At 61.5% G+C, this 26,058-nt stretch overlaps 2 protein-coding genes across 6 annotated transcripts in view; one reads left to right on the top strand and one right to left on the bottom strand.

Annotated features, from left to right (window-relative positions):
* The window catches only part of VASN (vasorin), a 30,353-nt gene extending 14,369 nt beyond the window's left edge, over positions 1-15,984 (top strand). The window contains exons 3-4 of one of the 2 annotated variants that reach the window (XM_011978489.1): positions 3,264-3,411; positions 13,320-15,984. In XM_011978489.1, the coding sequence (XP_011833879.1) occupies positions 13,329-15,350 (2,022 nt within the window). In that variant the 5' untranslated portion in view covers positions 3,264-3,411; positions 13,320-13,328 and the 3' untranslated portion in view covers positions 15,351-15,984. Of the gene's footprint in view, positions 1-3,229; positions 3,412-13,319 lie in introns of those variants that run through there. The other variant, XM_011978490.1, reaches the window with a different exon arrangement.
* The window catches only part of LOC105538594 (mitochondrial import inner membrane translocase subunit TIM16), an 89,207-nt gene that overhangs the window by 29,419 nt on the left and 33,730 nt on the right, over positions 1-26,058 (bottom strand). For all 4 annotated transcript variants that reach the window (XM_011978483.1, XM_011978484.1, XM_011978485.1 and 1 more), the window contains 2 exons: positions 20,995-21,081; positions 20,436-20,518 (listed from right to left, as the gene is read on the bottom strand). In XM_011978483.1, the coding sequence (XP_011833873.1) occupies positions 20,436-20,518; positions 20,995-21,081 (170 nt within the window). The remainder of the gene's footprint in view (positions 1-20,435; positions 20,519-20,994; positions 21,082-26,058) is intronic.

Here is a 26,058-nt window from a genome sequence, read left to right as displayed (position 1 = left end):
GCTGGGGCAGGAGAATCACTTGAACCCAGGAGGCAGAGGTTGCAGTGAGCGGAGATTGCACCACTGCACTCCAGCCTCGGCCGCAGAGTGAGATTCCATCTCAAAAAAAAAAAAAAAAAAAAAAAAAAAAGACTGAATTCAAGAGCAAAAAAAAAAAAAAAAAAAAAAAAAAAAAAAAAATCGCATCACCCTGCTCCAGCTTGGGCAACACAGGAAAACCTTGTCTCAAAAAATAAAAATAGAAAGAGGATAGGACCAGACTGGCACTGAGCAGGGATCACATTGGCTGCTGGGGACACAGGTTGGGAAGAGTGGAAACAAGTCCCAGGACAGAAGCTGAGGGCAAGTAGGCTGGGCAGGTCTCCTGTGGCCCCTCTGCTGCCCTTATGAGAAGGCGGAAACAGGCCAGGGACCACCTCATGGCATCAGAGGCTCACCTATGCGCTGAGCCAACCGCCTGAGGAGGCCTAGTGCTCAGCCTCCCTCACCCCCGTTCCATCATCCCAGCCAGCCAGTCACTGACTCAGGAGCTGGGACTGAGGGGGCAGGAAGTCAGGGAGGGCAGGGCTGGCTCCTCTGACAGGTCAGGCCAGTCTTCCTTGCCTCAGGCAGAGCCATCTGGACAACTCTGCCAGGCGGGGGCATCCTGTCTGCCATAGCACAGGCCAAGAAATGGGGTCACGGCACCCAGCCCCAAAGGTTGTCCAAGTGTTGGCATGGGCCTGACCCCAGGCCGTGTAAAGAGAGCTAAGTGGGGTCTAGGTCCGGAACATGGTACGTGAGCCCTGCCAGCTAGGCAGAGGGCCAGAGGTGGTAAGAGGGATTGTCGGCACCTCTCCTGCTGGAATCTGGGCCTGCCACTGGGAAGGGCTCTGACTCTGACCCAGGTCCTGGGTTTTGTCCCAGGCATCAAGTTATAGAAGGTCTAAGGCCCAGATCTGCTACTGTCCCTCAGCCAAGTCCCAGAAGCTAGAAGACAACCTCAGTACCAACTGGGAGGAACGAGCAGCTTCAGCCTCCGGATAAGCCCCACCAGCTCTCCCGTGATTAGCACAGAGGGGAAGCACCAGGGTGTGCTTGCTACAAAGAGCAGCTGCAAGGCTCCTCCTCTGTCCTCCCCTCCAGCCCATCCCTCCCCCTCAGGCCCCTTCCCACCAACCCAAACATTCTGCCATTGTGCCAGTTCAAAGCAGGCTGGGTCCCCTGGATCTGTCCCTATCACCCAGGTGGGAGAGTTAGGATCCTTCGACCCCACCCCTACTCCCATCCCCACACTCCCTAGCTCCCCCGCTGTGTGCAGGCTGCTGGTAACCAGGTTCTAAAGGCGGTGGCACCTTGAAGCCATACAAGGCAATGTTGGATAAACTGAGAGGGGACTCCTAAAAGCTTCCCTTGAGCCTCTGGGTAAGTGGGGACCTGTGTAAGACCAGGGCACAGGATTGGGGCAGGGGGTGAACACCAGGCAGATAGGGTCTCTCCATCTGCAAGAACAGGCCACAGAGGCGAGAAGCTTCAAGGCCATCAGGAGGTCCCGTTCCTTGAGGAAAGTCAGGTTGGAGGCTCTTGGAGCCCTCTTCACCCCTGACCCTGGGCATCTGTGGATGCTTCTGAGGGCTTCAGAGGACACAGGGCCAAGGGAAGAAGCAGGGAAACAGTTCGACAAGAGGCTACACAGCACTGATTGGAAGCTGAGATGGTTCTGGGGCTGGGCAGGAAACTCAAGTGAGTGGACAGCTTGGCAGGAGGCAGCAAGAAGTGGTGGGGACTGGGGTGACCCATGAGCCTATGTTTTGGCAGAGGGAGCAACTGCCACTCAGCCACAGCTGAGAGTTCCTGTTCAATGCAAGCTGGGAAGCCCCATTTTAATATGAAACCACCTGATTTTTCAATGTTAGCAGTGCCTTCAAAGTTGTAAAAACTCCCATAAAGGCGGCACTAAACGCACCCAAGGGCCAGCCCCAACCCAGGAACAGAGGTCCACAAGCCATGCCCTAATCCATGTAGACTGAGAAACGTATGGGGTGTGGAGCCCCGCCAGCCCTGGAAAGGCACCCTGTGGAGAGAGAGCCCTGTGGAGGGGAGGTCCAGAAGGTGACTGTCCCAGCCAGACCCTGCTTAGCCCTTGATGGCTAGACACAGAGGCCATCCTGCCTTCTGGAGATAACTGAGTCCTCCAGAGACTACGAAACCCTCCAGCTGCTGTGGCCCAGCCTCCCAGGGATAAGCCTTCAGGCCCCCCAAAGACTAGAGCTAGCCCAGCCAAGGGCCTTGGCCACAGGCCGGGCTGGAGGCGGTGTGGGTGTCCCAAGGCTCTCCGGAAGTCAGGAGCTGAGCTGGGCCCCCAAAGGCTCTGAAGCATGACTGACCACAAACGCGGAGGGGGAGGAGGGCAGAGTGTTTTCCTGGAATCCTCCAAGGCAGGGGATTTTTCTGGACTAGTCCAGCCCCTGGCACCCGCCCCTCCTGCCCCATCAAGGGCCACTGTCAACTGCAGCCCAGGTCCCACCCACTGACGGTGACCACCTCTATGCCTTCACATCTCAGGCTTGAAGCTGCCAGTAACTGTGGGGCCGTGGGCAGACCACCACTGCCCTCCCTGACACAGTCCCTTCCTGTCATAATATGGTGGGGAAGGGAGTCCAGGGCTGCTCACAACTCTGAAGGCTGCTGTGGCTAAGAGGACCCTGAGCTCAGATTTGGCATTGGAGTTTGTACTTAGGAGGCTCTTGAAAGGGCTTTGTGTGGGCTGCCAGGAGTTTTTTGAAATTGGGATTAGCTACCAACAATAACACATTGAGAGATTTCACCTAAAAATCTGGATTTCCAGTTTCTCTTCAAAAATCCAAAGCTCCAGCTGGCCCGGGCTGGTCATGAGGACTCAGTCCTTACCAGACCCACTCCCACCATCCCGTCTTTCCAGGGCCGCAGAGGCCCTGGCGTGGACTTCTGGCAGTTGTCACCTGCCTGGCGCCTCATAGGCATCTGGGCTGTGACTCTTAGGATTCCTAAACAGTCTCTCGCTTTTTACACAAAAAGCAGGAACCTGCCCAGTGTCATCCGGCAAACCCACGACAGACAAGGTCTCCCGGCCCAGGTCCGGAGGCCGCAGAGTGAGGGCCAGGCCAAGCCGGCCCACGAGCCCCTCGGTGGGGAAGGGGCGTGTCTCCATGCGGCTCCGCCCCGGCCAATGGGGAGAGGCCCCGCCCCCTGCCGCGGCGGGCCCGCTCCCCCGGGCTCTTAAGGCGCGACTGGACTCCCCCGAGCCGACTCCGGAGCCCGAGCCCGGGGCGGGTGGAGGCGGACTCGAACGCGGTTGCCTCGGGACCCAGGACCCCGTCGGGCCCGACCGGCCGGGAAAGATTGAGGCCGCGGCCTGCCCCGCCCGGCTCCCTGCGCCGCCGCCGCCTCCCGGTGAGTTTCTGCCGGGCTGGGGGGCTGCGGGCGGGGACGGGGACGCCAGGGCCAGGCTATGCACACGCGCGGTTCACGCGCTAGGACCGCCGCCACGCGCACACACGCACTCTCGGGACCGCGGTACCAACCCCGCACGGTCACCCGGGCCGCCCGGCGGGCAGGCCCTGTGCGCTCCTTTCCCCGCCGTCCTGGGGCACCGACAGCCCCGCGGCCGGCCAGGGTGCGCGCCTGAGTGTGCGGTGAGCCCGTGAGGCTGCAAGCAGACAAAATAAACACCCCCTCCCATGCTTCCTTCTCCCACGGCTGGGCCCTCCGGCATGACCAGTTTTATGATTCAGACCCCTTTGAGGGGGGATAGCCAAGGCGTAGGCTTGGGTTACTTTTCCCTCCTGGGGTCCGGCAGTAGGTGCTGCTGTGCAGAAGGGCTGCCTGGGGTCCTCTGGACCCTTGTCACTCAAAGCACAGCTGGGGGCTACAGATATGCAGCCCTAGGGAGGGGCGGGGGGTGGCTGGTGGGCGTCTGATGCCCATCCCTCCAGGTGGGGGATGGACCTGTACTGGCCAGGGCCCTTAGTGCTCCGGGTCGTAGGGTGCCGGGTCTCTGCCTCTGCCAGGGAAGGGGCTTTGCTTGGGCTGCAAACCCAGTGGCCTGGAGCCAGCCTAGTCCTTTGTGTCCCTGGGCTGGCAGTGCTGGGGCCTGAGGACTGCCGAGGTCCCCTGTGGTCACTGGCAGGCCAGCCGATTGGTGCCAACCATTCTGCCTCTCCCCCGTTCGTTAACGATTGCCACACCAGGGTCACTGACCGCCTCTCTTGCTGTGGCCCAGGGGTGGAGTGTGCAGGGTGGAAGGAAGAGGTCCTGGGGGTCTAGGTGTCCCCCTGCCTGCCTTTTGCACCAAGGACAGGTGAGGCTCTGAAGAGAGGCAGCGGGACCTAGAGCCCCCTTCCCTGGGCTGAGAGCCTCCAGGGCTGGGGACTGGATAAAATCTCCAAAGTCCCTTCACACTAGACTGTACTTTGGGTGTTGAGGGCATAGAGGGGTGACCGGGCTGGGACCTTCCAAGCAGGGTCCATTAGGGCCAGTCCAGTGGGCAGCAAAGTCCAGGATGGGCCCAGCTATTGACAAAAACCCAACAGAGCTGGGGCAGGCAGGTGGGGGATGGGGAGCAGTCCCCTGAGTTTACTCTCTTCTCCCAGGGGAGTTGGCCTGGAGCTTCTGTAAACAGAGTGTCAGAGGCAGGAAGAGGCTCTGGTGATGAGCAGCCCAGCTGGATCCCCTCCAGACCATTATCTAGCCTCCCCTGGGCCTGGGGAGGGAGGATGCGCACACGCATGCCAGCCTGGGGGCCGGGCACTGCCTGTCCCACCCCCGTCTCCTGCGCATTGGAACAGCTGTCCTGATACCTGTGGGTCCGGAGGGTCAGATGGAGATGGAGGTGGGGCTGCGGGCTGGGGTCCCAGGGCATTTGCCATCCATGGCACCTCTCTCCATATTCTGGGAATGGGAGAAGGGGATTCAGCATAAGGAGCCTCTCAGACACTGCCCAGACCTGTGCTTAACCAAGGAAGGCCCCTCTGGCAGGCAGCCCAGGGGCCAGGGAGATGGCAAGGGAGATGCCCTAGGCAGGAGATGGGTCCGTGGCTCCTAGCTCCCATTACTGTCACCCCCACCGACAGCCCCAGGGGAGCTGGGATAAGTCCCAAGTAAAGAGAATTAAGTCCTTGCCTGGGCTTATAAGTGGATCCTAACACTACACTGGGCAGCCTCTGGGAACAAGAAAGCAGGGCCCTGCTGAGCCCCGGAGGGAGCTCCCACCTCAGCAGCCCAGACAGCCAGTCCTGCCAGTGGAACAGAGGTGTGCAGAGGGGAGGCTGCCCACAGAGCCATCCCTGACCACTGGATAGCCCTGAGCTCACGGGAGGGCAGCAAGGCCACCTAACTCTGTTAGTGACCTCTCCTGGACCCCCCATCAGCTGCCCTTAGAGTCCCCTCCCTGGGCTGGGGAGCCCAAGGCTCTGTGCTGCCAAGAAAACCAGCTCCCCTCACTGCTGTGGAATTTGCGTGAGTTCTTGGAGCAGGGGGAGGGTGCACGTGTGTGTGTGTGTGTGTGTGTATGTGTGTGTGTGTGTGTGTCTGCAGGAGCACTGCCCAGTGGGTGTGTGTCTAGTGTGGGCGTGTCTGCGTGCGCGTGACTGCAGCAGGGCTGTGTATTTGGGGGTGGGCGGGGGTGTTTGGGGGAGCCTGCTTGCACCAGTAGGGGCAGGGCCTCAGCCTCCTTCCTTTTATCGGTTTCCACATTCCAGAGTCAGCCAGATCGCTTTCCCTCCGCGCTGGGCCGCCGGCCTCCCCCGCTTTTCCTCATTCCAGCCTCCCTGGGTGTGAGGAGGCTGGAGGAGGCTCCCTCAGGCCACCTCGGTTTTTAGGGGGGGGTGGGGGCGGGCCAGGGGCCAATTATTCTCCAAGGTTGGCGACGGCCCCCACCAGACTCCTCGTGGGGAATGCAATAAGGCTCTGACATTCCTCAGGGGCTGCCTGAGAGATTTAATTAAGGAGGGAGGAGGGAGCCAGCCTGCACCGGGAAGGGGCTGGGGCGGCCGCTGGGGCCCCTGCTGGCCCTGGGCCCCGAGCCCGGCTGGGCATTGAGAGCAGTGCGGGGGCTGGGTTGTGGTTCAGTGGCCAGGTCCTGTTCTGCCTCCCTTAGTCCATCCCGCCTGCTGATTGATCAGTTCACAGACCCCAGGGGCGCCATTTCTGCCACGGGTTGGCCAAGAACCCTGGGTGACTGGGGGGGGGGTTCAGCATGGGGAACTTGAGAAAGGCAAGACCCCTTCCAGGGCCACTTCCTTCTCAGATCCCCAGGCCCAGGAAGCTTAGGGCTGGCGGCCTTCCTTGGTGACTAAGGTGTTCTTCTGGCAAGTTCAGGGTGAATTGCAGGTTAGGGCCTTACTAGATGGGTGCTTGCCCCTGGGTGGGGACCGGGCAGTGAGGAGGCCCCGTGTTGAGGCCCAGCCCTGGTGGCATCACACCTGCCGCGTGCCGACAGTGGCATCTGGACTGGCCCATTTCTAGTTGGGCTGCAGACACCACACAGCTCTCAGGGCCACAGGTGTCCTCCCTGACAGGTTGCACCTCTTGTGACTGAGATGGCACGTCCCACTGCCCCAGGGACTCACTTGAGCTGGGGCCTGGCCTTAGTCACTGGTCTCCCTGCCCTGGGCTAACAGGTCTGGCAGCTGCCAAGTCACCCACGGTGCCACTGAAGGCACCCACCTGGGGCCGGGCCAGCCTCCTGGGTGGAGGGAGGAGGGAAGGCCCTGTGCCTGCTCCTCTCCCAGCCCTGCCAGCTGGTCCACACCTACTCCGGGATCCAGAGCCCCCTCCCTGCACAGGAAGACGAGCTGACATCCTGACAGTCTCCTTTGCTATCCTCTGCCCTGGTGTTCTGAACCCTGGCTGTGCAGAGGACTCGCTCAAGGAGCTTCTCCAAAATACAGCTCTGCCTGGGTCTCACCCCTAAAAATTCTTTTTTTTTTTTTTTTTTTGAGACGTAGTCTCGCTCTGTCCCCCAGGCGGGAGTGCAGTGGCGCAATCTTGGCTCACTGCAAGCTCCGCCTCCCAAGTAGCTGGGACTACAGGCGCCTGTCACCACGCCCGGCTAATTTTTTTGTATTTTTAGTAGAGACGGGGTTTCACCACGTTAGCCAGGATGGTCTCCCTCTGCTGACCTCATGATCCTCCCACCTCGGCCTCCCAAAGCGCTGGGATTACAGGCATGAGCCACCATGCCCGGCAGAAATTCTTGTTTAATTGGCCTGGGGGTGGGGCCCCAGCATGGAGGTTTTTTGAAAGCTTCCTGGGTGATTCTGATGTGCAGCCCCGGGGCAAAGCGCTGGCGTCACAGGTGGGAGATGTTAGCCCAGAGAGGGGAGCGTGCTTGGGTGAGGTCACAAAGCGTGCTGAGTGCCTGACCGAGCTCCTGGCTGTGGCATTATCTGTGGAATGAAGAGCGCCAGCTTGGGGTGGTGGATGGAGTAAGAGGCTGACACCGGTGTGGACCCCCGCTCAATCACCAGCCAGGGGTCCCCGCGCCTATGGGGAGGGCCTACCTGCCGCAGTCCCTGAGGAACTCGAGGCCCAGCCCTCTCTGCCCTTTCTGTGAGGGCCCAAGACCCCTGACCTCTTTGCCCTGCCCTTGGGACTGCTGTGTCCCAAGGAAGGGGAGACGGGGCGGACCCAGTCGGGCCCTGAGCCTCCTCGGACACGTCAGCGAAACTGGAGCCAGCCGTCCTGGCCGCCGGCACAGTCCCGCCTGCCTGGGGGGGTTGGCAGACTCCCGGGGCTGGGCTGCTGCCAGGCCTTGCCCCGGGCCAGCCTCCTGGGTGGAGGGAGGAGGGAAGGCCCTGTGCCTGCTCCTCTCCCAGCCCTGCCAGCTGGTCCACACCTACTCCGGGATCCAGAGCCCCCTCCCTGCACAGGAAGACGAGCTGACATCCTGACAGTCTCCTTTGCTATCCTCTGCCCTGGTGTTCTGAACCCTGGCTGTGCAGAGGACTCGCTCAAGGAGCTTCTCCAAAATACAGCTCTGCCTGGGTCTCACCCCTAAAAATTCTTTTTTTTTTTTTTTTTTTGAGACGTAGTCTCGCTCTGTCCCCCAGGCGGGAGTGCAGTGGCGCAATCTTGGCTCACTGCAAGCTCCGCCTCCCAAGTAGCTGGGACTACAGGCGCCTGTCACCACGCCCGGCTAATTTTTTTGTATTTTTAGTAGAGACGGGGTTTCACCACGTTAGCCAGGATGGTCTCCCTCTGCTGACCTCATGATCCTCCCACCTCGGCCTCCCAAAGCGCTGGGATTACAGGCATGAGCCACCATGCCCGGCAGAAATTCTTGTTTAATTGGCCTGGGGGTGGGGCCCCAGCATGGAGGTTTTTTGAAAGCTTCCTGGGTGATTCTGATGTGCAGCCCCGGGGCAAAGCGCTGGCGTCACAGGTGGGAGATGTTAGCCCAGAGAGGGGAGCGTGCTTGGGTGAGGTCACAAAGCGTGCTGAGTGCCTGACCGAGCTCCTGGCTGTGGCATTATCTGTGGAATGAAGAGCGCCAGCTTGGGGTGGTGGATGGAGTAAGAGGCTGACACCGGTGTGGACCCCCGCTCAATCACCAGCCAGGGGTCCCCGCGCCTATAGGGAGGGCCTACCTGCCGCAGTCCCTGAGGAACTCGAGGCCCAGCCCTCTCTGCCCTTTCTGTGAGGGCCCAAGACCCCTGACCTCTTTGCCCTGCCCTTGGGACTGCTGTGTCCCAAGGAAGGGGAGACGGGGCGGACCCAGTCGGGCCCTGAGCCTCCTCGGACACGTCAGCGAAACTGGAGCCAGCCGTCCTGGCCGCCGGCACAGTCCCGCCTGCCTGGGGGTGTTGGCAGACTCCCGGGGCTGGGCTGCTGCCAGGCCTTGCCGGCCACACAGAGCCTCGGCGGGCCAGCATGGGGAGCGGGGGCCCGGAGTCTCAGGGTCAGACCTGCAGCGCCTGTCCTGCACCCACTCTGAAGCATCCGGCACAGGAGGGGCATGCTGGCCTCAGACTGTCTGTCTGTCTGTCCAAGCCTGTCCCCTACTCAGCAGGCACACCGCCTGCCCCAGGATCACTAAGATGAGCTCGCCAGGGGCTGATGTGCTTGCCAGATGCCTGGGTCCCACCCCAGCCATGCTGTCCCCTCGCCCGTCCCCGCCTGACCCTGGGCGTGTGTGGTGTACCCCAGGGGGTGGGTGGGTGTCCCCCTGGGAGATGAGATACAAGTGCCTTGTCCTCCTTACTCATAGGGCCCCTCCCTGAAGTCCTGTGCTGAAGGGGACTGCCAAAGGACAGATCACCCACCACATGCCCCCTTCCAGAACCGGACATACCCCACCCCCGCCCCCAGGCCCCAGGGTGAAGGGCAGCCTTGGTGTGGGGACGTCCGATCTGTATAAAGCTGGCCTGAAACCCTCTCCCTTAGTAGTACCCGCGCCCGGGGGGCAGGCAGGGTTCTGCGTTTATGAGTAACGCCCTCTGCAGTGAATGTTTTACCGACCACTTAGCATGTGCCCCGAGCACAAACCAAGTCACCCCAGACACAGGCGCCACGAGCAGTCCCCACTGCACGATGGGGGCTGAGGTGGGGGCCGTGGCTGGGCTGTGGACCCTATCGCCCTATGCCAGCTACTGTGCCAAGGAGGGGGCAAGGCCGGCAGCAGCACTCAGCAAGGCTGAGGAACTTGGGTGGAGGAGGGAGACCCCAGACCCTCGCTGTCATCTTCCCACCCCCCAACATCCCCGAATCCCAGGGCTGCCTCCGGAACACCACCTGCACTGGGCAGAGGAAAAGGTCTCACCTCCCTGCCTGACTAGTGGATCAAATATCAAAGCTCAGGTCCTGGCATCACTGGTGGGAGGGCGGGTGGGCGGCGGCAAACACAGTGTGACCTGTAGACAGCCCCCAGCCCAGCGCCCACACCAAGCACACGCCCAGACCCCAGGCGGGGCGGGACAGCTCCCAGAACTTGTTAAAAGAACTTCCGCATTTGAAAACAAACAGGACAACAGAAGATGACAACTCCAGAGGGTGAGGGGGCAGGGCTGCTTGCACCAACTCCAGAGGTGAGAAACTGAGGCCCACAGTTGAGAAAGGAACTCTGGCCTCTGTCCCCTGCCACCCCGCCACCGTCGCCTCCACGGTCAGCCTTCCCCCACTGGGTTCCTCTCGGGGCTGGCTGATGGGTTCCTCAGTGCCAGGAGCCCCTGGCGGCGCCCTCAGAGCTGCCAGCCTGTAGCTTACAAACTCTGGGGTTTTCCAAAGCTCCAGCGCTGCCTCCTCCCTCCTCCCTTTGCTGTGGGGGTATAATTGGGGCTCAGGCAAAAGAGCTCACCGCACGTTTTACGGGGCTGGGAAGCAGGCTGGCTGCTACCTGCTGGGTGGTCAGCCCAGGACCCCAGCCCACAGTCCCGACCCAGACCCCTGTCCTGCTGACAGGGACGCACACTCCACAGCTCACAACCTGTCAGCCAGAAAGCCACCCTGTGGCCAGATGGACCCACAGCATCCCCTCCCCCTTCACAACCTTGCTGATTAAAGACCCAACAGTGCAGGGAGAAGAGCACCTCCCAGCATGTACCCCTAAGAGCTGGCCTGCACACCTGGCCTCGCAGGGCTGAGGACTCTACATGCAGTCCCCACTGCAGCCCTGAAGTGTCCCAGATACTCAGATGAAGAAACCGAGGTGTGAGAGCAAAGTCACTGTCTGTGGCCTCGCAGCTTGGACACCTCTGAGCCCAGGGCCGCCTGTCTGGAGTGAGAGCTTTTGACTGTGACCTTAAATGAGGCCCAAGGGGAGCTGAGGCCACAGTGGTGGCCAGGCTGGCCACGTGGAGGGTCCCTTCCCACCCTGGAACCTGGCTGCACCCTTCATGACCCTGGCCTGGCCCCGCTGGGAGGACTAATTCAGGCAGAGGTGGCCTCACCCCCCACATGGACATGGGGTGGGTGGGGGACACTCACAGCCCACATCTGGAGGCCAGGCCGCACCCGCTGTCCTCTGAGTCAGTGAGGGTGGAGCGGGTCCCACAGGGGAGGAGAAGGCTGGGGGTGTGGCCCCAGGGCCTTAGGTCATCAGACACGAGCCCCCCTGGGGTGGTACTGGCCGGGCCAGGGACACGTGCCCGGGGTTCAGGGTGCTAACTTCTTCCAGTGCTCAGTGCCAGGCCCTCCTGGGCTGTTCACTCGGCAGAGGTGAGCTAAGCGGGCCTAGAGACACCTATGGCAAAGGCAGGCCGGGTCTCACCTTAGGGAGGTGAGGGGGCACACGACAGCAAGGGGCACACCGCTAGGTCGGGGAGGCTTAGCCTGCTGGCCTCTGAAGGGCGCTTGTTGTCGCTAACTGACTAGGGGCTCAGGGTCGGTGGCTTCTAGGGGAGACACTCTGACAGTGCGATACTACAGGTGGGCAGGGCCTGCGTGGGCCAAACCCTGGGACAAGGGCTCCTTCCTTTACCTCGAGCTACCTACAGACCTCAGTGGCCACCTCACCAGTGATTTGTCTAATCTGTCCTGGGACCACCTGCTCCTCCTCCTTACATTCCAGAAACCCACATACCTGGGGGAGAGGGAGCCCCATGGATGGGTCCCCCCAGTCTGGGGCAGTGGGGTGGATTGCAGGCTGGGTGGGGGTCATGTTCCCTGGACTACCTGCACGGTCCGTGTGGGGGAAGGGGAAGCCCAGGCTCCAGCACAAAGGGCTCTTGTGTGAGCTGTAGGCACCACTGGGCAGGATGCTTCCTGGGGATGGGCTGGCACCCCGTATGAGACTCATGGACTCTAGGGGTGCCAAGGTGGGGAGGGCTGCTCCTGGGGACGGCCCCAGTGGTCTCCCCAGGAGTCTAGGTGATGGGGGCCAGCCACAGACCTGCCTGACTTGGGCAGTGCAGCTAAGATCTGGAGCCTGGAGTGGCTGGTGGGAGCCCCTGCCCCCAGGGCATCTGGAGGGCATGCACCCGTCACAGGCGGCTGTTGCACACCTGAGCTCTGGCTCGGACTTGCTGGCACTGCAATGGCAGCGAGTCCCTGCACCTCCATGAGCCCTGCTTTCTTCTGTCTGCCCTGATGTGGCTGCTGGGGGGCTACCTGAGGTGATGGTAAACACTTAGTGTTCCTTAGTCCTTCCCACTTAGCTGGCATGTGGGAAGGAGTTGTACCACCACTGCCGAGGGGATGGCTGCTGCTCATCTTTCTTGGTGCCCAGCCCAGGGCAGACCCCAAGAAACAGTAGATGAAGCTGGGGGCGGTGGCTCACGCCTGTAATCTCAGCACTTTTGGAGGCTGAGGTGGGCAGATACCTGAGGTCGGGAGTTTGAGACCAGCCTGACCAACATGGCGAAACCCTGTCACTACTAAAAAAAATACAAAAATTAGCCGAGCTTGGTGGCTGGCACCTGTAGTCCCAGCTACATGGGAGGCTGAGGCATGAGAATTACTTGAACCTGGGAGGCGGAGGTTGCAGTGAGCTGAGATGACGCCACTGCACTCCAGCCTGGGCGACAGAGCGAAACTCCATCTCAAAAAAATAGAAACAGTAGATGAATGACTCTGCAGAGTTTTCCCAGGCCTGGCACTGCCCCTGGGGCTGCCATGTAGCCAGTGTCCCCACCTGAGCCCTGTGGCCCCCAGCTCCAGCTGTGTCACCAGCCTCAGCTCCCCGCCTCCCTCCCTCACAGGGGCACCTACCAATGCCTGTGACCTCTGCCCCTCCTCCAGGAACCTTCCCGCCGGCCACTTCCTGGCGGCCCGCAGCCCCCAGCCTGAGCAGGTCTGACTGCCCAAGTGGAAAAACACGGGTCCCATAGTTTCCATGTGAAGTCTTCCCGCTACAGTCCCTCCTCCAAGGAGGGCGGGACGCGGAGCGTGGCAGCAGGAGCCGGGGACCAGGGCAGCCAGCTTCTCTGCTTACACACCCACCCAGCTGCCTGCCTGCCCCCTCTTCCAGACCCTGTAGGGAGGAGCTGCCGCTCCAAGTCCCATGATTCTCGATTCTGTCTTTCCCTGTCCACCTCTGAGGCAGGAGATGGGGGAACCTACCTAGGCAGAGGCAGGAGGGTCTGGGGTTCAGGAGGAAGTGGTGCATGGTCACTGCACATTCAGTGGACGTCAGGCCCCATGATGACCTCTATGTGCACTGAATGTAACGACAAGGTCACACAGTGAGGGAGTGACAGGGCTGGGACAGAACCTGGTTCAGGGGCACTGACGACCTGACTCATAACCATTGGGTTCTCTTGCATTTGGGGGCAGGAGCAGTGAATTCCCTCTGGCCCTTCCTGGCGTGGCTGCCCTCTAGGCCCCTCACTCACGGTCTTCTGTCTCTGCCTCCTCTCTGCTCCCAGGGACAGAAGATGTGCTCCAGGGTCCCTCTGCTACTGCCATTGCTCCTGCTCCTGGCCCTGAGGCCCGGGGTGCGGGGCTGCCCATCCGGCTGCCAGTGCAGCCAGCCACAGACAGTCTTCTGCACTGCCCGCCAGGGGACCACGGTGCCCCGAGACGTGCCACCCAACACGGTGGGGCTGTACGTCTTTGAGAACGGCATCACCACGCTCGACACAGGCAGCTTTGCCGGCCTGCCGAGCCTGCAGCTCCTGGACCTGTCACAGAACCAGATTGCCAGCCTGCCCAGTGGGGTCTTCCAGCCACTCGCCAACCTCAGCAACTTGGACCTGACAGCCAACAGGCTGCATGAAATCACCAATGAGACTTTCCATGGCCTGCGGCGCCTCGAGCGCCTCTACCTGGGCAAGAACCGCATCCGCCACATCCAATCTGGTGCCTTCGACACGCTCGACCGCCTCCTGGAGCTCAAGCTGCAGGACAACGAGCTGAGGGCACTGCCCCCGCTGCGCCTGCCCCGCCTGCTGCTGCTGGACCTCAGCCACAACAGCCTCCTGGCCCTGGAGCCCGGCATCCTGGACACTGCCAACGTGGAGGCGCTGCGGCTGGCCGGTCTGGGGCTGCAGCAGCTGGACGAGGGGCTCTTCAGCCGCTTGCGCAACCTCCACGACCTGGATGTGTCTGACAACCAGCTGGAGCGAGTGCCACCTGTGATCCGAGGCCTCCGGGGCCTGACGCGCCTGCGGCTAGCCGGCAACACCCGCATCGCCCAGCTGCGGCCCGAGGACCTGGCCGGCCTGGCTGCCCTGCAGGAGCTGGACCTGAGCAACCTAAGCCTGCAGGCCCTGCCTAGTGACCTCTCGGGCCTCTTCCCCCGCCTGCGGCTGCTGGCAGCTGCCCGCAACCCCTTCAACTGCGTGTGCCCCCTGAGCTGGTTTGGCCCCTGGGTGCGCGAGAGCCACGTCACACTGGCCAGCCCTGAAGAGACGCGCTGCCACTTCCCGCCCAAGAATGCTGGCCGACTGCTCCTGGAGCTTGACTACGCCGACTTTGGCTGCCCAGCCACCACTACCACGGCCGCAGTGCCCACCACAAGGCCCATGGTGCGGGAGCCTACACCGTTGTCTTCTAGCTTGGCTCCTACCTGGCTTAGCCCCACAGAGCCGGCCACTGAGGCCCCCAGCCTGCCCTCCACTGCCCCACCTACTATAGGGCCTGTCCCCCAGCCCCAGGACTGCCCACCGTCCACCTGCCTCAATGGGGGCACATGCCACCTGGAAGCACGGCACCACCTGGCATGCTTGTGCCCTGAGGGCTTCACGGGCCTGTACTGTGAGAGCCAGATGGGGCAGGGGACACAGCCCAGCCCTACACCAGCCACGCCGAGGCCACCACGGCCCCTGACCCTGGGCATCGAGCCGGTGAGCCCCACCTCCCTGCGTGTGGGGCTGCAGCGCTACCTCCAGGGGAGCTCTGTGCAGCTCAGGAGCCTCCGCCTCACCTACCGCAACCTATCGGGCCCTGATAAGCGTCTGGTGACGCTGCGGCTGCCCGCCTCGCTCACTGAGTACACGGTCACCCAGCTGCGGCCCAATGCCACCTACTCCATCTGTGTCATGCCTTTGGGGCCCGGGCGGGTGCCGGAGGGCGACGAGGCCTGCGGAGAGGCCCGCACACCCCCAGCCGTCCACTCCAACCACGCCCCAGTCACCCAGGCCCGCGAGGGCAACCTGCCACTCCTCATTGCGCCCGCCCTGGCTGCAGTGTTCCTGGCCGCGCTGGCTGCGGTGGGGGCAGCCTACTGTGTGCGGCGGGGGCGGGCCGTGGCAGCAGCGGCTCAGGACAAAGGGCAGGTGGGGCCAGGGGCTGGGCCCCTGGAACTGGAGGGGGTGAAGGCCCCCTTGGAGCCAGGCCCAAAGGCAACAGAGGGCGGTGGAGAGGCCCTGCCCAGCGGGTCTGAGTGTGAGGTGCCACTCATGGGCTTCCCAGGGCCTGGCCTCCAGTCACCCCTCCATGCAAAGCCCTACATCTAAGCCAGGGAGAGACAGGGCAGCCGGGGCCAGGCTCTCAGCCAGTGAGACGGCCAGCCCCCTCCTGCTGCCACACCACGTAAGTTCTCAGTCCCAACCTCGGGGACGTGTGCAGACAGGGCTGTGTGACCACAGCTGGGTCCTGTCCCCTCTGGACCTTGTCTCCTCATCTGTGAGATGCCGTGGCCCAGCTGATGAGCCCTAATGTCCCCAGAACCCAGTGCCTATGAGGACGGCGTCCGCCCTGCCCTCTGCAACGTGCAGTCCCTTGGCACGCCGGCCCTGCCATGTGCTGGTAACGCATGCCTGGGCCCTGCTGGGCTCTCCCACTCCAAGCAGACCCTGGGGGTCAGTGAAGGAAGCTCCCAGAAAGAGCAGAGGGAGAGCAGGTGGGCGACGGGGCTGTGTGACTCTAGCTTTGGCCCCAGGAAGCGAAGGAACAAAAGAAACTGGAAAGGAAGATGCTTTAGGAACATGTTTTGCTTTTTTTAAAAAAATACATATATTTATAAGAGATCCTTTCCCATTTATTCTGGGAAGATGTTTTTCAAACTCAGAGACAAGGACTTTGGTTTTTGTAAGACAAACGATGATATGAAGGCCTTTTGTAAGAAAATAAAAGATGAAATGAAGTGTGTTTCTTGGGCTCAGCCCCAGGGTAGAAGGGCTGGATGGAGGGAGATCGAGGAACAGCCCTTGCTATGGGGAGCCGGGGCCCTCAGTCAGCATCCCCTGGGCTTGGGCAGCCCTCCCAGGTGTCCTGATCTGGGTGCCATCCACCGTAGGCTTGAATGAGGTGAGGCTGGGCCCAGGTGGGGCAGGGCTGCCTCTGGCCTCGGTCAAGGACGGGTCAGGAAGCCTCACCTTCCCCAGGCCCCGTCTTCCGCCAGCAGGAGCTCTGGCCCACGTGCGGCTGGGAGAGGCTTGTGGCAGATGTGGGGCCCGGTGAGGCCCTCCTGGGTTGGTCTGATGGGCAGTTCACTGCCTGCCTTCCTCTAAGGACAGGACCCTGGGCTATCTCATTCCAGGCCTCATGGATGGTCCCGGGACCAGACAGGCTCCAGGACCTTCCCTACAGTGTCTCGGGAGAGCCAGGTTTGCATGGCCCAAGCCCCATGCCACCCCACTGCCCAGCATGGGTGCAGCAGGGAAATCCTGCTCCCTGCCTCCTGCTCCCGGTTGCAGTGAGGGCTCTGTTGGGAGAGGAAGTGTGAATCATCAAAGGCAGGGACCCCATGGGTGGGGAGAAAGGAGCTGAGCCCCAGCTGGCAGGATAAGCTGGGAGACAGGAACAAAGGGCCCAGGCTGGCTTGCAGATGGTGCAAGGATTGGTGGCCTTGGGATGCCCCCTCAGCCCCTGCATTAGGGATGTGCCCAGGCTTTCCGGAAACCCTAGAAGTGGAAGCATTTTCCAGGAAGGCTGCATGCTGAGGTGGGGGCAGGGATGCTGAGTGCAGCTGTGGCCTGGACTGGGTGCAGGGAGCTTGGGGACAGTGATGGACACACAGCACCTTTTCCTGTTACCCTCAGTGGGAAGGAGGGGAGGGGAGGGGGCCCACTGGGCTGCTGCTGCAGGGGCACCCAGAACATGCTGGAGTGAGCCTCCTGCAGACCCCATGTCACTGTCCCACAGGTCATGGCCCCAGCCCCCAGCACTCAGCCTCACCCCTGGTGGGACAGAGTCAGCCAAGCCAGACCCAGGGAGCAGGCCCCGCGGCGCGGGTGTTGATGTCAGCGCCGAGTCAGGCCCAGCCACGCGAGGCTCTGGATTCAATTAGCGGCTGCTGAGGGCTCTGGCACAGGGAGGGAGGAGGCGGGCCGTGGGTCATGGCGGGCAGTGGGTGGTGGCAGTGGGCCTGGGTGGGGCCCCTTCTTCCTGAGGCAGCAGTGGCAGCCCAGGTGGATTTCCTGTAGGCCTGGGTCCCATTAGGGGAGTGGCTGCGGCCAGGCCTGCCTCCCCCTTCTCGTGGCTGCCTTGTCAAAGGGGCCTTTGTGGGCCTGAGGCTGCCGCTGAACACGGTGGCTGCTGAAAAAATGTTCTCACTGCAAAGCAAACCTGGCCGAGTGGGACGGTGGTGGGGGGGCAGTCGGGGGGTGACAGGGCCCAAAGAAAGGAAGGAAGCCTTCCCAGGAACAGTGTCTGGAGTGTGCCATCAGATCAGGGCTTCGGGGAAGGGGAGAACCCAGCCAGGGGGTGGCCAAGCTGAGATGCAGCCTCGACCCGGGACAAGTCCCCTGACTCTAGGCCAGGGACCAGGGGCAGATGTGGGGGTGTGCGAGCCCCCATCACCAGGTGCTGACCGCAGCAGGCTCTGGGCCACGTGGGCGACACCTGCTCTTGTTTTATGCCCGGCGACCTCTTATATTGAAAAGGAGCGGCCACAGGGAGGGAAGACAGCGTGCTCACAGTAAGTGGAGACAGGACCCCAGCACCTGCTCCCCAGCCACGGATGGGGCTGCCGGCCACGCGGGAGGGCTTAGGGCCACTGTGAGCTACAGAAGCAACAGACCCTACATCTATGGGGTAGTTCGCCCAGCCCCCTCAAAGGTGTTCACACACTCATCCCCGCTCAGTTCACACCCAGAAGCACGGCACCCAAGACAGGTGTATCTTTGCGCCTCCCAGACCAAAGCATGAGATGTTCCTTCAGTGCAGGCTGCCGGTCCCTCTCATTATCCTCCCACCTCCACCTGGCATCAAGCATGGTGCCAGGCACACAAAGTGCTGGGCAGCCCTCCGTGGATGCTGCCTGAGCACAGACAGGACCTTGGTGTTTGAGGCTGGCCTGACTCCCAGCCCCCGCTCCTCCTACTGTGGCCGGCTTCCCCTCAGATACTCCACGAATGTCACGGGGAGGGCATAGGTGGGACCACAGTGGAGGCCCCTGGGTAAGGATGAAGAGGAGATGGGGTGTGTGCATGAACCCTGGCCTCCTCTAGCTCTCATAAGGGCACACACTGTTCTGCCCAAGAAAAGATGGAAAATCTGTAAAACAGAACTCAAGGGTGGTGGAGTAGATGCAGTTGCCAACCTCCCGTGCCCATAGATGACACTCCAGACTTTCCATGCTCAGCCCAGATTCGCTCAGAGGTCCTGGCACCCCAGGGAGTCAGTGGGGGGTCTCCAGCTTCCAGGATGCCTGGGGGTGCAGGGGACCCGCCACCTCTCAGAACAGCTAGGGGGCTGGCACACATCCTTGGCATCCACCAGCTTCATGGGGGCTAGAGAGTCCCGGCTCCCTTGCCAAGGGTGCCAGGAAGGCAAAGCAGGGGCCAGGGCTCGGGGGCAGAGGGGAGAGGACCCTGGCCTGGCCACCCATCTGGGAGTGATTTGAGAAATTCCAGTCCTCACTGGTCCTTCGAGGCTATTCTTAACTGTGGTAATTACAGGGTCAGCCTTGGCCAGTGGCACCGTGAGGTCTGGGCATCATTAACTCCTCCAGAGGCCACACTGGGGCGGGGCAGGAGATGCTTGCAGGGGATGGGGACCCTGTCACTGGGGGCGGAGCCTGGAACGCAGGAAGTGGTGGGTGGAAGTGACTGGTGCTGGGTCCCTTCACACCAATGCCTCTGCTGGGGGCCCTGCGGGGAAGGGGCTACCTAACCTAGAAAGGTCTGGAAGACAAGATGCCAGGCAGCTCTGGGCCCAGGATGGGGGACATGGGGACAGATCCTAGACGTAGAGTCTGAAGGCCCGGGAGCTCTGACTCCTCAAGGCAAGGCGGGTCCCACTGACTCCTCCCTGAATCCCCAATGCCCAGAGCAGGCAGGAGGCTGAGGGCAGCCCTGACTCTGCCTCTCGCCCTCCATGTGACTTCAGGGAAGGTGCTGAATCTTGCTCACCTTTGCCTCCCTCATCTGTAAAATGGGCCTTGCCAGCTCTCAGCCCCTCCCTGGGTGTGAGAGGATGGGAGAGGGCGTCACTGTCACCCTGACCCCTACCCCTTCTCTGGGTGGCTCTCAGCCGGGGGAAGCCCTTGGCAGCAGCTCTCACTGGTATTCAGGTGGGACCTCTTTTGGGGACTCCCCGGAAGATCCCACAGCCTTCCTTACCCCCAGACACATACCCTTGCTGCTCCCAGAGCCTGGACAGGTCATTGTTGCCTGTGACTCAGTTTCCTCAGTTATGCAATGGAAGAAGGAATAAGCTTGCCAAGGACCACCCCTTTCCTGGCTCTGACGTTCTCGGATCCCCCTGCCTGCGAAGATTCCAGCAAGGCCCTCATGAGTCATGGCTGAAGCTTCAGAAGGCGGATGGAGTCCCTGCCGCTCCACCCTGGCCCTGCCTGGCTACGTCTCTGAACACCCCCAGCCTCAGTTTCCCCAGCTGTGTTGTGGGTGGTCTGAATAGATGGGTCACTCATAAATGCTTGCCCTGGGCCTCCTGGTGTCTGGCTCCGGAGCCGCAGTGGGCCAAGGCCAGAGTGTGCCTGGCCAGGACCCCGCCAGGCACTGCCAAAAGCCCTCTCCACACACTTCTGGGGGCGGATGGAAGGATGAGGTGCACTTGGAGCCCCCCAGGCTGCCTGGACACCAGCCTCACCTGGGTACACAACTCAGGATAGAACAGGACAGCACATGGCTGGTGCGGAGTAGGCCGCATAAACCTCAGTGGGCCGCATAAGCCAAGGCCCACCTCCACCTCCACCTCCACCTCCACCTCCAACCTGCCAGGCTGTCCAACAATGAGCACGCCCACCCTCCTATCATAGCCTGGAGCCTCCCTGGGCCTCAGCCCTACCAGAACATCCACAGAAAAATGAAGTGCATTCTTGCATTTCCAGACCACACCCTCTCCCTGAATGCCAAGCATGCCTGTGTCAACCCCTGGCCATGAAACCTCTGGTGACCAAGGGCCCACTCTGCTACCAGGGGCCAAAGGGGTACCAGAGCACCTGTTGTAGGTGATACCTGGAAGCTTCGGGGGTACAGGGCCAGGTGTCTGTTGCAAGGCCTTGCAGCCCAGATCAGGTACCCCAGAACACCCCGGAGATCAGCCCGCCTCACTGACAGGCCGGGTCAGGTGCCCTTGCCAGCGGCGCCCTGGGTCATCAGCCCCCCAGCCCACCCGCATGTCACAGCTCCTACCCTGGTGAGGTGTCCAACGTGAGGGAGGCCAGGGCGTTGGAGAAGAGCCGCGTGTCCCACAGCTTCACTTCATGCTCACGCATCTGCAGGGAGGGCGAGAGAGGGGCTCAGAGGGGCCTGTCCCTCAGAGCCCCACCCGGGGGCTCCCGGGAAACCCAGTGCCTGAGGGTACAGCCTGACACAGGGCACCTGCCTCAGAGCAGGGCTTGGAATAGGGATGGGAGTCACCCCAAGGAAAGACAGTTTGGGTTTTCATGTTCTGCCCCTTTAAGAACCCTTAGGTGACAGGGGATGAGGGGCGGTTCCCTCCATGGACTCGGTCCCTGTGGGGCCACTATAGCTCCTGGGGTCAGGCTGAGCTATTACAAATGGAATCTGCCAGTTTTCAGCAGCCGTCAGTCCCCTGAGGCTCTGAGACCCGGCTGCACAGTCAGGCCGTATATGGACAGGCCTGGAACTGGCCCTCAGTCCCCCGCCTCCCATTGGCTTCGTCCCTGCCCGAAGGGCTGGACACGTCCCCACCTGGCCATGCCCTGCTCCTCCAGGAGGAATCCCCTACCTGGTTGAATCCAGTAGACACAAGGTACTCCCGGGAGCCCGTCCATGCCAGCCGGCTATCCCTGCTGTTCTCATGGGCCTGTGTGCTCTGCAGGAGGCAAGAGGTGGACCTGAGCCCCAAGGCCCCCTGCTGGTAGGCAGGGCCCCCTGGACTGGGCCTCAGCTGGGGAACTTCTGCTGCCCACCTGCCTGAAAGCCTCATAGAGGGTGGGAAGGGCTGGTTCCTTCTCCACGTCCCCACTGGGACCAAAGGTCTCCAAAGCACCCCAGGGATCAGCCCCGCCTTCGCCCCAGCTGAGGGCAGCTCTGCGCCCAGAGGCCAACCTGACCGCTCCTCCCGAGTGTCCCTCCTCCCGAAGAGAAGGCTGCCTCGCTCCCCAGCTCCAGGCCCCTTCCCTACTGCACCAGGGGCTTAAAGGCACTGGCACTTTCTTGCCCCCATAAGCTGTGTGATCCGGGGGACACCACATTCTCTCAAAGCGTCATTTCTCTCACTTGTGTAAGGGGCACCTGGTGCGGTGCCACCCACTTCCCAGGGCTGTTGCCATGTGGAAGGGCAGGGCTTGTGGCAAAGTGCCGTGTAAATCGGGGGATTTTGAGGATCACTGCGGCCACCCCAGGCAGGAGGCAGGGCCTGGGACCCACCACTGGGCAACGTCCAGAGAGCGCCAAGCAGTGCCTCTCCTGGCCCTCCCAAGGTGCTGGAGCTGCCAGCAGGAAAGCTCCTGGCCCCTGGGAGGAGAGGGAAGCTCATATGGTGGGTGGGGCCCTGTCCTCCTGGGCCCTGGCAGTAGGGAGCTGAGGGGGCCAGAGGAAATGCAAACAGTTCCTCCCAGTCACCCTGGCCCCTGGAGCCTGAGACGAAGGACCCTGTTACCAAAAATAGCTCACCCCAAACCATGGCCAGCTTCCTCTGAGCTTCCCACGATCTCCTTGGGAATGAATGAGGGAGGGAAGCAGCCTGCGAGGAGCTGGCCCGGGGCCCCCTCCCCAGCCCGTGGAGGCTGACTCCAGCGTGGGAGACCATTGGAAACGGCTCCAGGTCCCGTCCTTCGAGGGGCTTTTCTCACTGTTCCCTTCCCACCAGGCTGCGGCCGGCACAGGAAGTTGGGGCTGGAGCCTGAGAACCAAGGCCCCACTGCCCTCTCTCCACGTAAGAGGGGATATCGGGTCAGGACAAGGGTCGAGCCATTGGCCAGCCCTGCCCTCGACACCCGGAGAGGGTCACAGTGTCATTCAGGCTCCTGCCTTCTCGGTGTTTAGGGTGCAAATATCCGTGCGTGCGCAGCCCACCAGGTGGCTCTTAGCTTGTCCAAAAGTCATTCATTCATTCAAGAAACACACAAGGCCTCCCAGGGGCCAGAACTGTGCTAGGAGCTGGCGGTGGGGCCAGATGGTTCTCAGCTAGAGGGCAGGTGCTGAGGGGAAGCAGTGCCCCTCGCTCATCTATTTTCTCCTCATATGGATATTTGAGCCACACACTACCCGAGATGACACGGTGAACAAAATGGGAAAAGTCCCTGTGCCCGTAGAATAAACACGTCGGGGAGGCAGATGTAGGCCAAACAGAAATCAGTGTGTCATTCCATGTGACTGTGCATGCCATGGGGGAACCGCATGGTGTTAGGGGAGGAAGCTCTGGAGGTGGACCCAGGAGAGCCCCAGCCCAGCCACCACGGCCACCTTCCATGGTGGGTCAGTCACCGGCTCTGTGCCTCAGTTTCCATGTCTGTAAAAAGCACTATAACAGAATTTACTTTTTTTTTTAACCTTTCCTGTGGTGCTGAAGGACCTACTTTTGAAGACGGCCATAAGGAGTAAGAGGGAACGCTTGTAGAAGGCTCAGGATTGTGTCTGACAAGTGTGACGTGTGCATGTCTCACAAGTAATAGCAGGGTACCGTCAGAGTGTAAGCGAGGGAAGACCTAGCGTCATTCCCACTAGGCTGTTTGAGGGTTGACAGGCGTGAGCCAGGTATGGGAACTAGCATACACAAAGAGTTGAAAACTGGATGCAGAGAGACCCGCTCAGTCAGCAGGGGGGGGATGCGGGAGGTGGAGGCCGGGCCAAGCCTGCAGGATCCCCCCAGGGCTACCACTGAGCACTTTTCACCTAGGGGGCACAGGCTAAGGCTAGGGGTGGGACACCCCTTGGCCTGTATCTCCCACCTTCCTAATTCACATGTGGGAAGCCAGAGGCGCAGAGAGAGGAAGCCATGGTGCAAAGGGGCCCGGCCCCAGCTGTCTCCTCCACCTGCACAAGACGGACATGAGGCTCAGAGTGGTGACGAGACTTGCACAAAGTTGCGGCTAGGAGGCAGGAGGGAAGGGAGGAGGAGCCGCCCAGGACCACAGCTGGCCTAGAAACACTCTGGTTTCCAGCAAACATCCTGGGCCAGCTCTCGCTCCCTGCAGTGTTCAGCCCAGCCTGCAGAGCTCCAGGTAAGAGCTTTGGCTGCGCCCAGCCACTCCCCACTGTGGGTACACCCAGCTCAGTTTGCCCAGAGACCACGGGAAGCCCCCAAGTGAGGGAGGGGGTCAGTGGCCCACCCCTTACTCTATAACTCCTTATCAATGGAGTGATCACCAGTATCAAAAATGAGAGGTGGGCTGGGTGCAATGGTCCCTGCCGTAATCCCAACACTTTGGGAGGCTGAGGCGGGAGGACTGCTTGAGCCCAGGAGTTCCAGAGCACCTGGGCCACAAACTGAAAACTTCTCTCTTAGAAAAACAAACATGGCCGGGCGCGGTGGCTCACGCCTGTAATCCCAGCACTTTGGGAGGCCGAGGCAGGCGGATCACGAGGTCAGGAGATCGAGACCATCCTGGCGAACATGGTGAAACCCCGTCTCTACTAAAAATACAAAAAATTAGCCGGGCATGGTGGCGGGCGCCTGTAGTCCCAGCTTCTTGGGAGGCTGAGGCAGGAGAATGGCCTAAACCCGGGAGGCGGAGCTTGCAGTGAGCCGAGATCGCGCCACTGCATTCCAGCCTGGGCGACAGAGCGAGACTCCGTCTCAAAAAAAAAAAAAAAAAAGAAAAACAAACACTAGGCCAGGCACAGTGGCTCATGCCTGTAGTCCTAGCAATTTGCGAGGCTGAGGCGGGGGGATCACGTGAGGTCAGGAGTTCAAGACCAGCCTGGCCAACATGGTGAAACCCCATCTCTACCAAAAATACAAAAATTAGCTGGGAATGGTGGCAGGCGCCTGTAATCCCAGCTACTCAGGAGGCTGAGGCAGGAGAATCACTTGAACCTGGGAGGCGGAGGCTGCAGTGAGCCGAGATTAAGCCCTTGCACTCCAGCCTGGGTGACAGAGCAAGACTCTATCTCGGGGAAAAAAAAAAAAAAACCAACTAGCTTGACGTGGTGGTGCGTGCCTGTAGTCCCAGCCACTAGGGAGGCCGAGGCAGGAGGATTGCTTGAGCCCAGGAGGTCAACGCTGCAGAGAGCCGTGATGGCGCCACTGCACTCCCGCCTGGGTGACAGAGCGAGACCCGTTTGCCAGCCTCAGCAAGCCTCAGAGAAGAGCCCTCTCTCCAGCTCCTCATTCTCCTGGGTAGCGGGCAAGAACAGGGGCTGCAGCTGAGACCCAGGCATCGTTACCCTGCATCCCCGAGGCCCCCCACAACCTGGTTCTGAGAACAGGAGGGGCTGTGGCAGGGCAGAAGCAGTGCCAGCCCCGTAGGGGGTGAGGAGGGGAGGCGTATGCCCACCCCTTCCTCACCATGACAACACTTCCTATGCTAGGCCAGTTGTACAGGGAAGGGGCGGCAGTGGGGGTCTGGGCGGTTCCACAATCAGATGGGCGAGCCTGCCTGTCACCCTGAGGTGGGACCCTGGAGAAGCCACAGAACCATCTGACCCTTGGGGTCTACACCTCCAAGGAAGTGGAATATGCCAAGTGCCTGGCGCATAACAAAGGCTCATACATGCAGTCTAAGAACCAAGCAGGGGTGTGAGCAGGAGGAGTCACCCCAGGGTCCCCTGCTCCAAGCTCATGCCTGAGGCAGGGCTCCAACAAGACAGTGGAGGGCGGACTCCCTGGCCCACTCCGGGCTCTGGGACAGCACCAGGGCTCAGGTGGGGTGGACCCACAGAGGACAGAGGTTGCACGGAGGGCAGGCGGCTCCGCTCCCTGACCCCCAGCCACACCCCACCAGGCAGGAAGGAGGATTGCCAGAGAAAGCGCTCCCAGAAGGCCTCTCCCTCAAGTTGGCCCCTCGGCTCACACCGGCCCTGGCTGCCAGCAGCGGTTTTCCTAATAGAAGCCAGGTGTGGGCCAGATGCCCTGGGCGGAAGTGGGGGGCAGGGCCACACGGAGAGCGGCATTCCAGGCCTGCTGCCCCCGCACCAGGGCCCGAGCACAGGCCCCAGCCAGCAGCTGGAGGGGTGGGAGCCACCCACGCTCTTCCCAGGTCTCCTCGCCCCAAAGCCCCGCAGGGGGGCTCCCTCCAGAACCAGATCCTCTCTCTCTCTTTGAGGAGCTGGGAGCCCCTTGGACAGCAGCCACTCTATCCCCACCTCGGCATCAGTCACCGCCCCCAGCCCTGCTGGAAGAGGAGGGGAGAGAGGAGGAAGGCTGGAAAGAGGGGGCGGAGGAGGGGAGAAGAGGAAGAATCACGTGGGCCCAGCAAGCTGGCTCAGAGCCATGCCTGGTAGGTCAGCGGCAGAAGCATAGGTGCCCCAGCAGTGCCCTGGGCTCTGGAGAGGAGAGTGCAACCTGAGAAAGTGAAGGAGGCCGGAGGAAGCCTCCATGGCGCCTTCAAGCTGAGCCTGGGCCCCGCTTTCTGGGCAAAGGCTTGGAGGTCAAAGAAAGCTACCCAGTGAGGATACCGCGCACACCCACACTGCCTTGAGATGCAGACAGCCACCATCTACCAAGCCCAGGTCCCGCATGACGAAGAGGTCAGCCAGCCTCACCAGCAAGTATGACCAGGGTGTGGCCAAAACCACTCTGCCTGGCTAGTTTCACCGGTTAAATGGGAGTCCTCTCAATCTTCAGCTGGACAAAAGTGGAACTGACTGTACCGTTTGGACTAAAAAATTGCAATCTTCGGCCGGG

The sequence above is a fragment of the Mandrillus leucophaeus genome, unplaced genomic scaffold (assembly GCF_000951045.1).
Source record: "Mandrillus leucophaeus isolate KB7577 unplaced genomic scaffold, Mleu.le_1.0 Scaffold195, whole genome shotgun sequence".
In the NCBI taxonomy this organism is placed as follows: domain Eukaryota; kingdom Metazoa; phylum Chordata; class Mammalia; order Primates; family Cercopithecidae; genus Mandrillus; species Mandrillus leucophaeus.
This window is presented reverse-complemented; position numbering and strand designations above follow the sequence as displayed.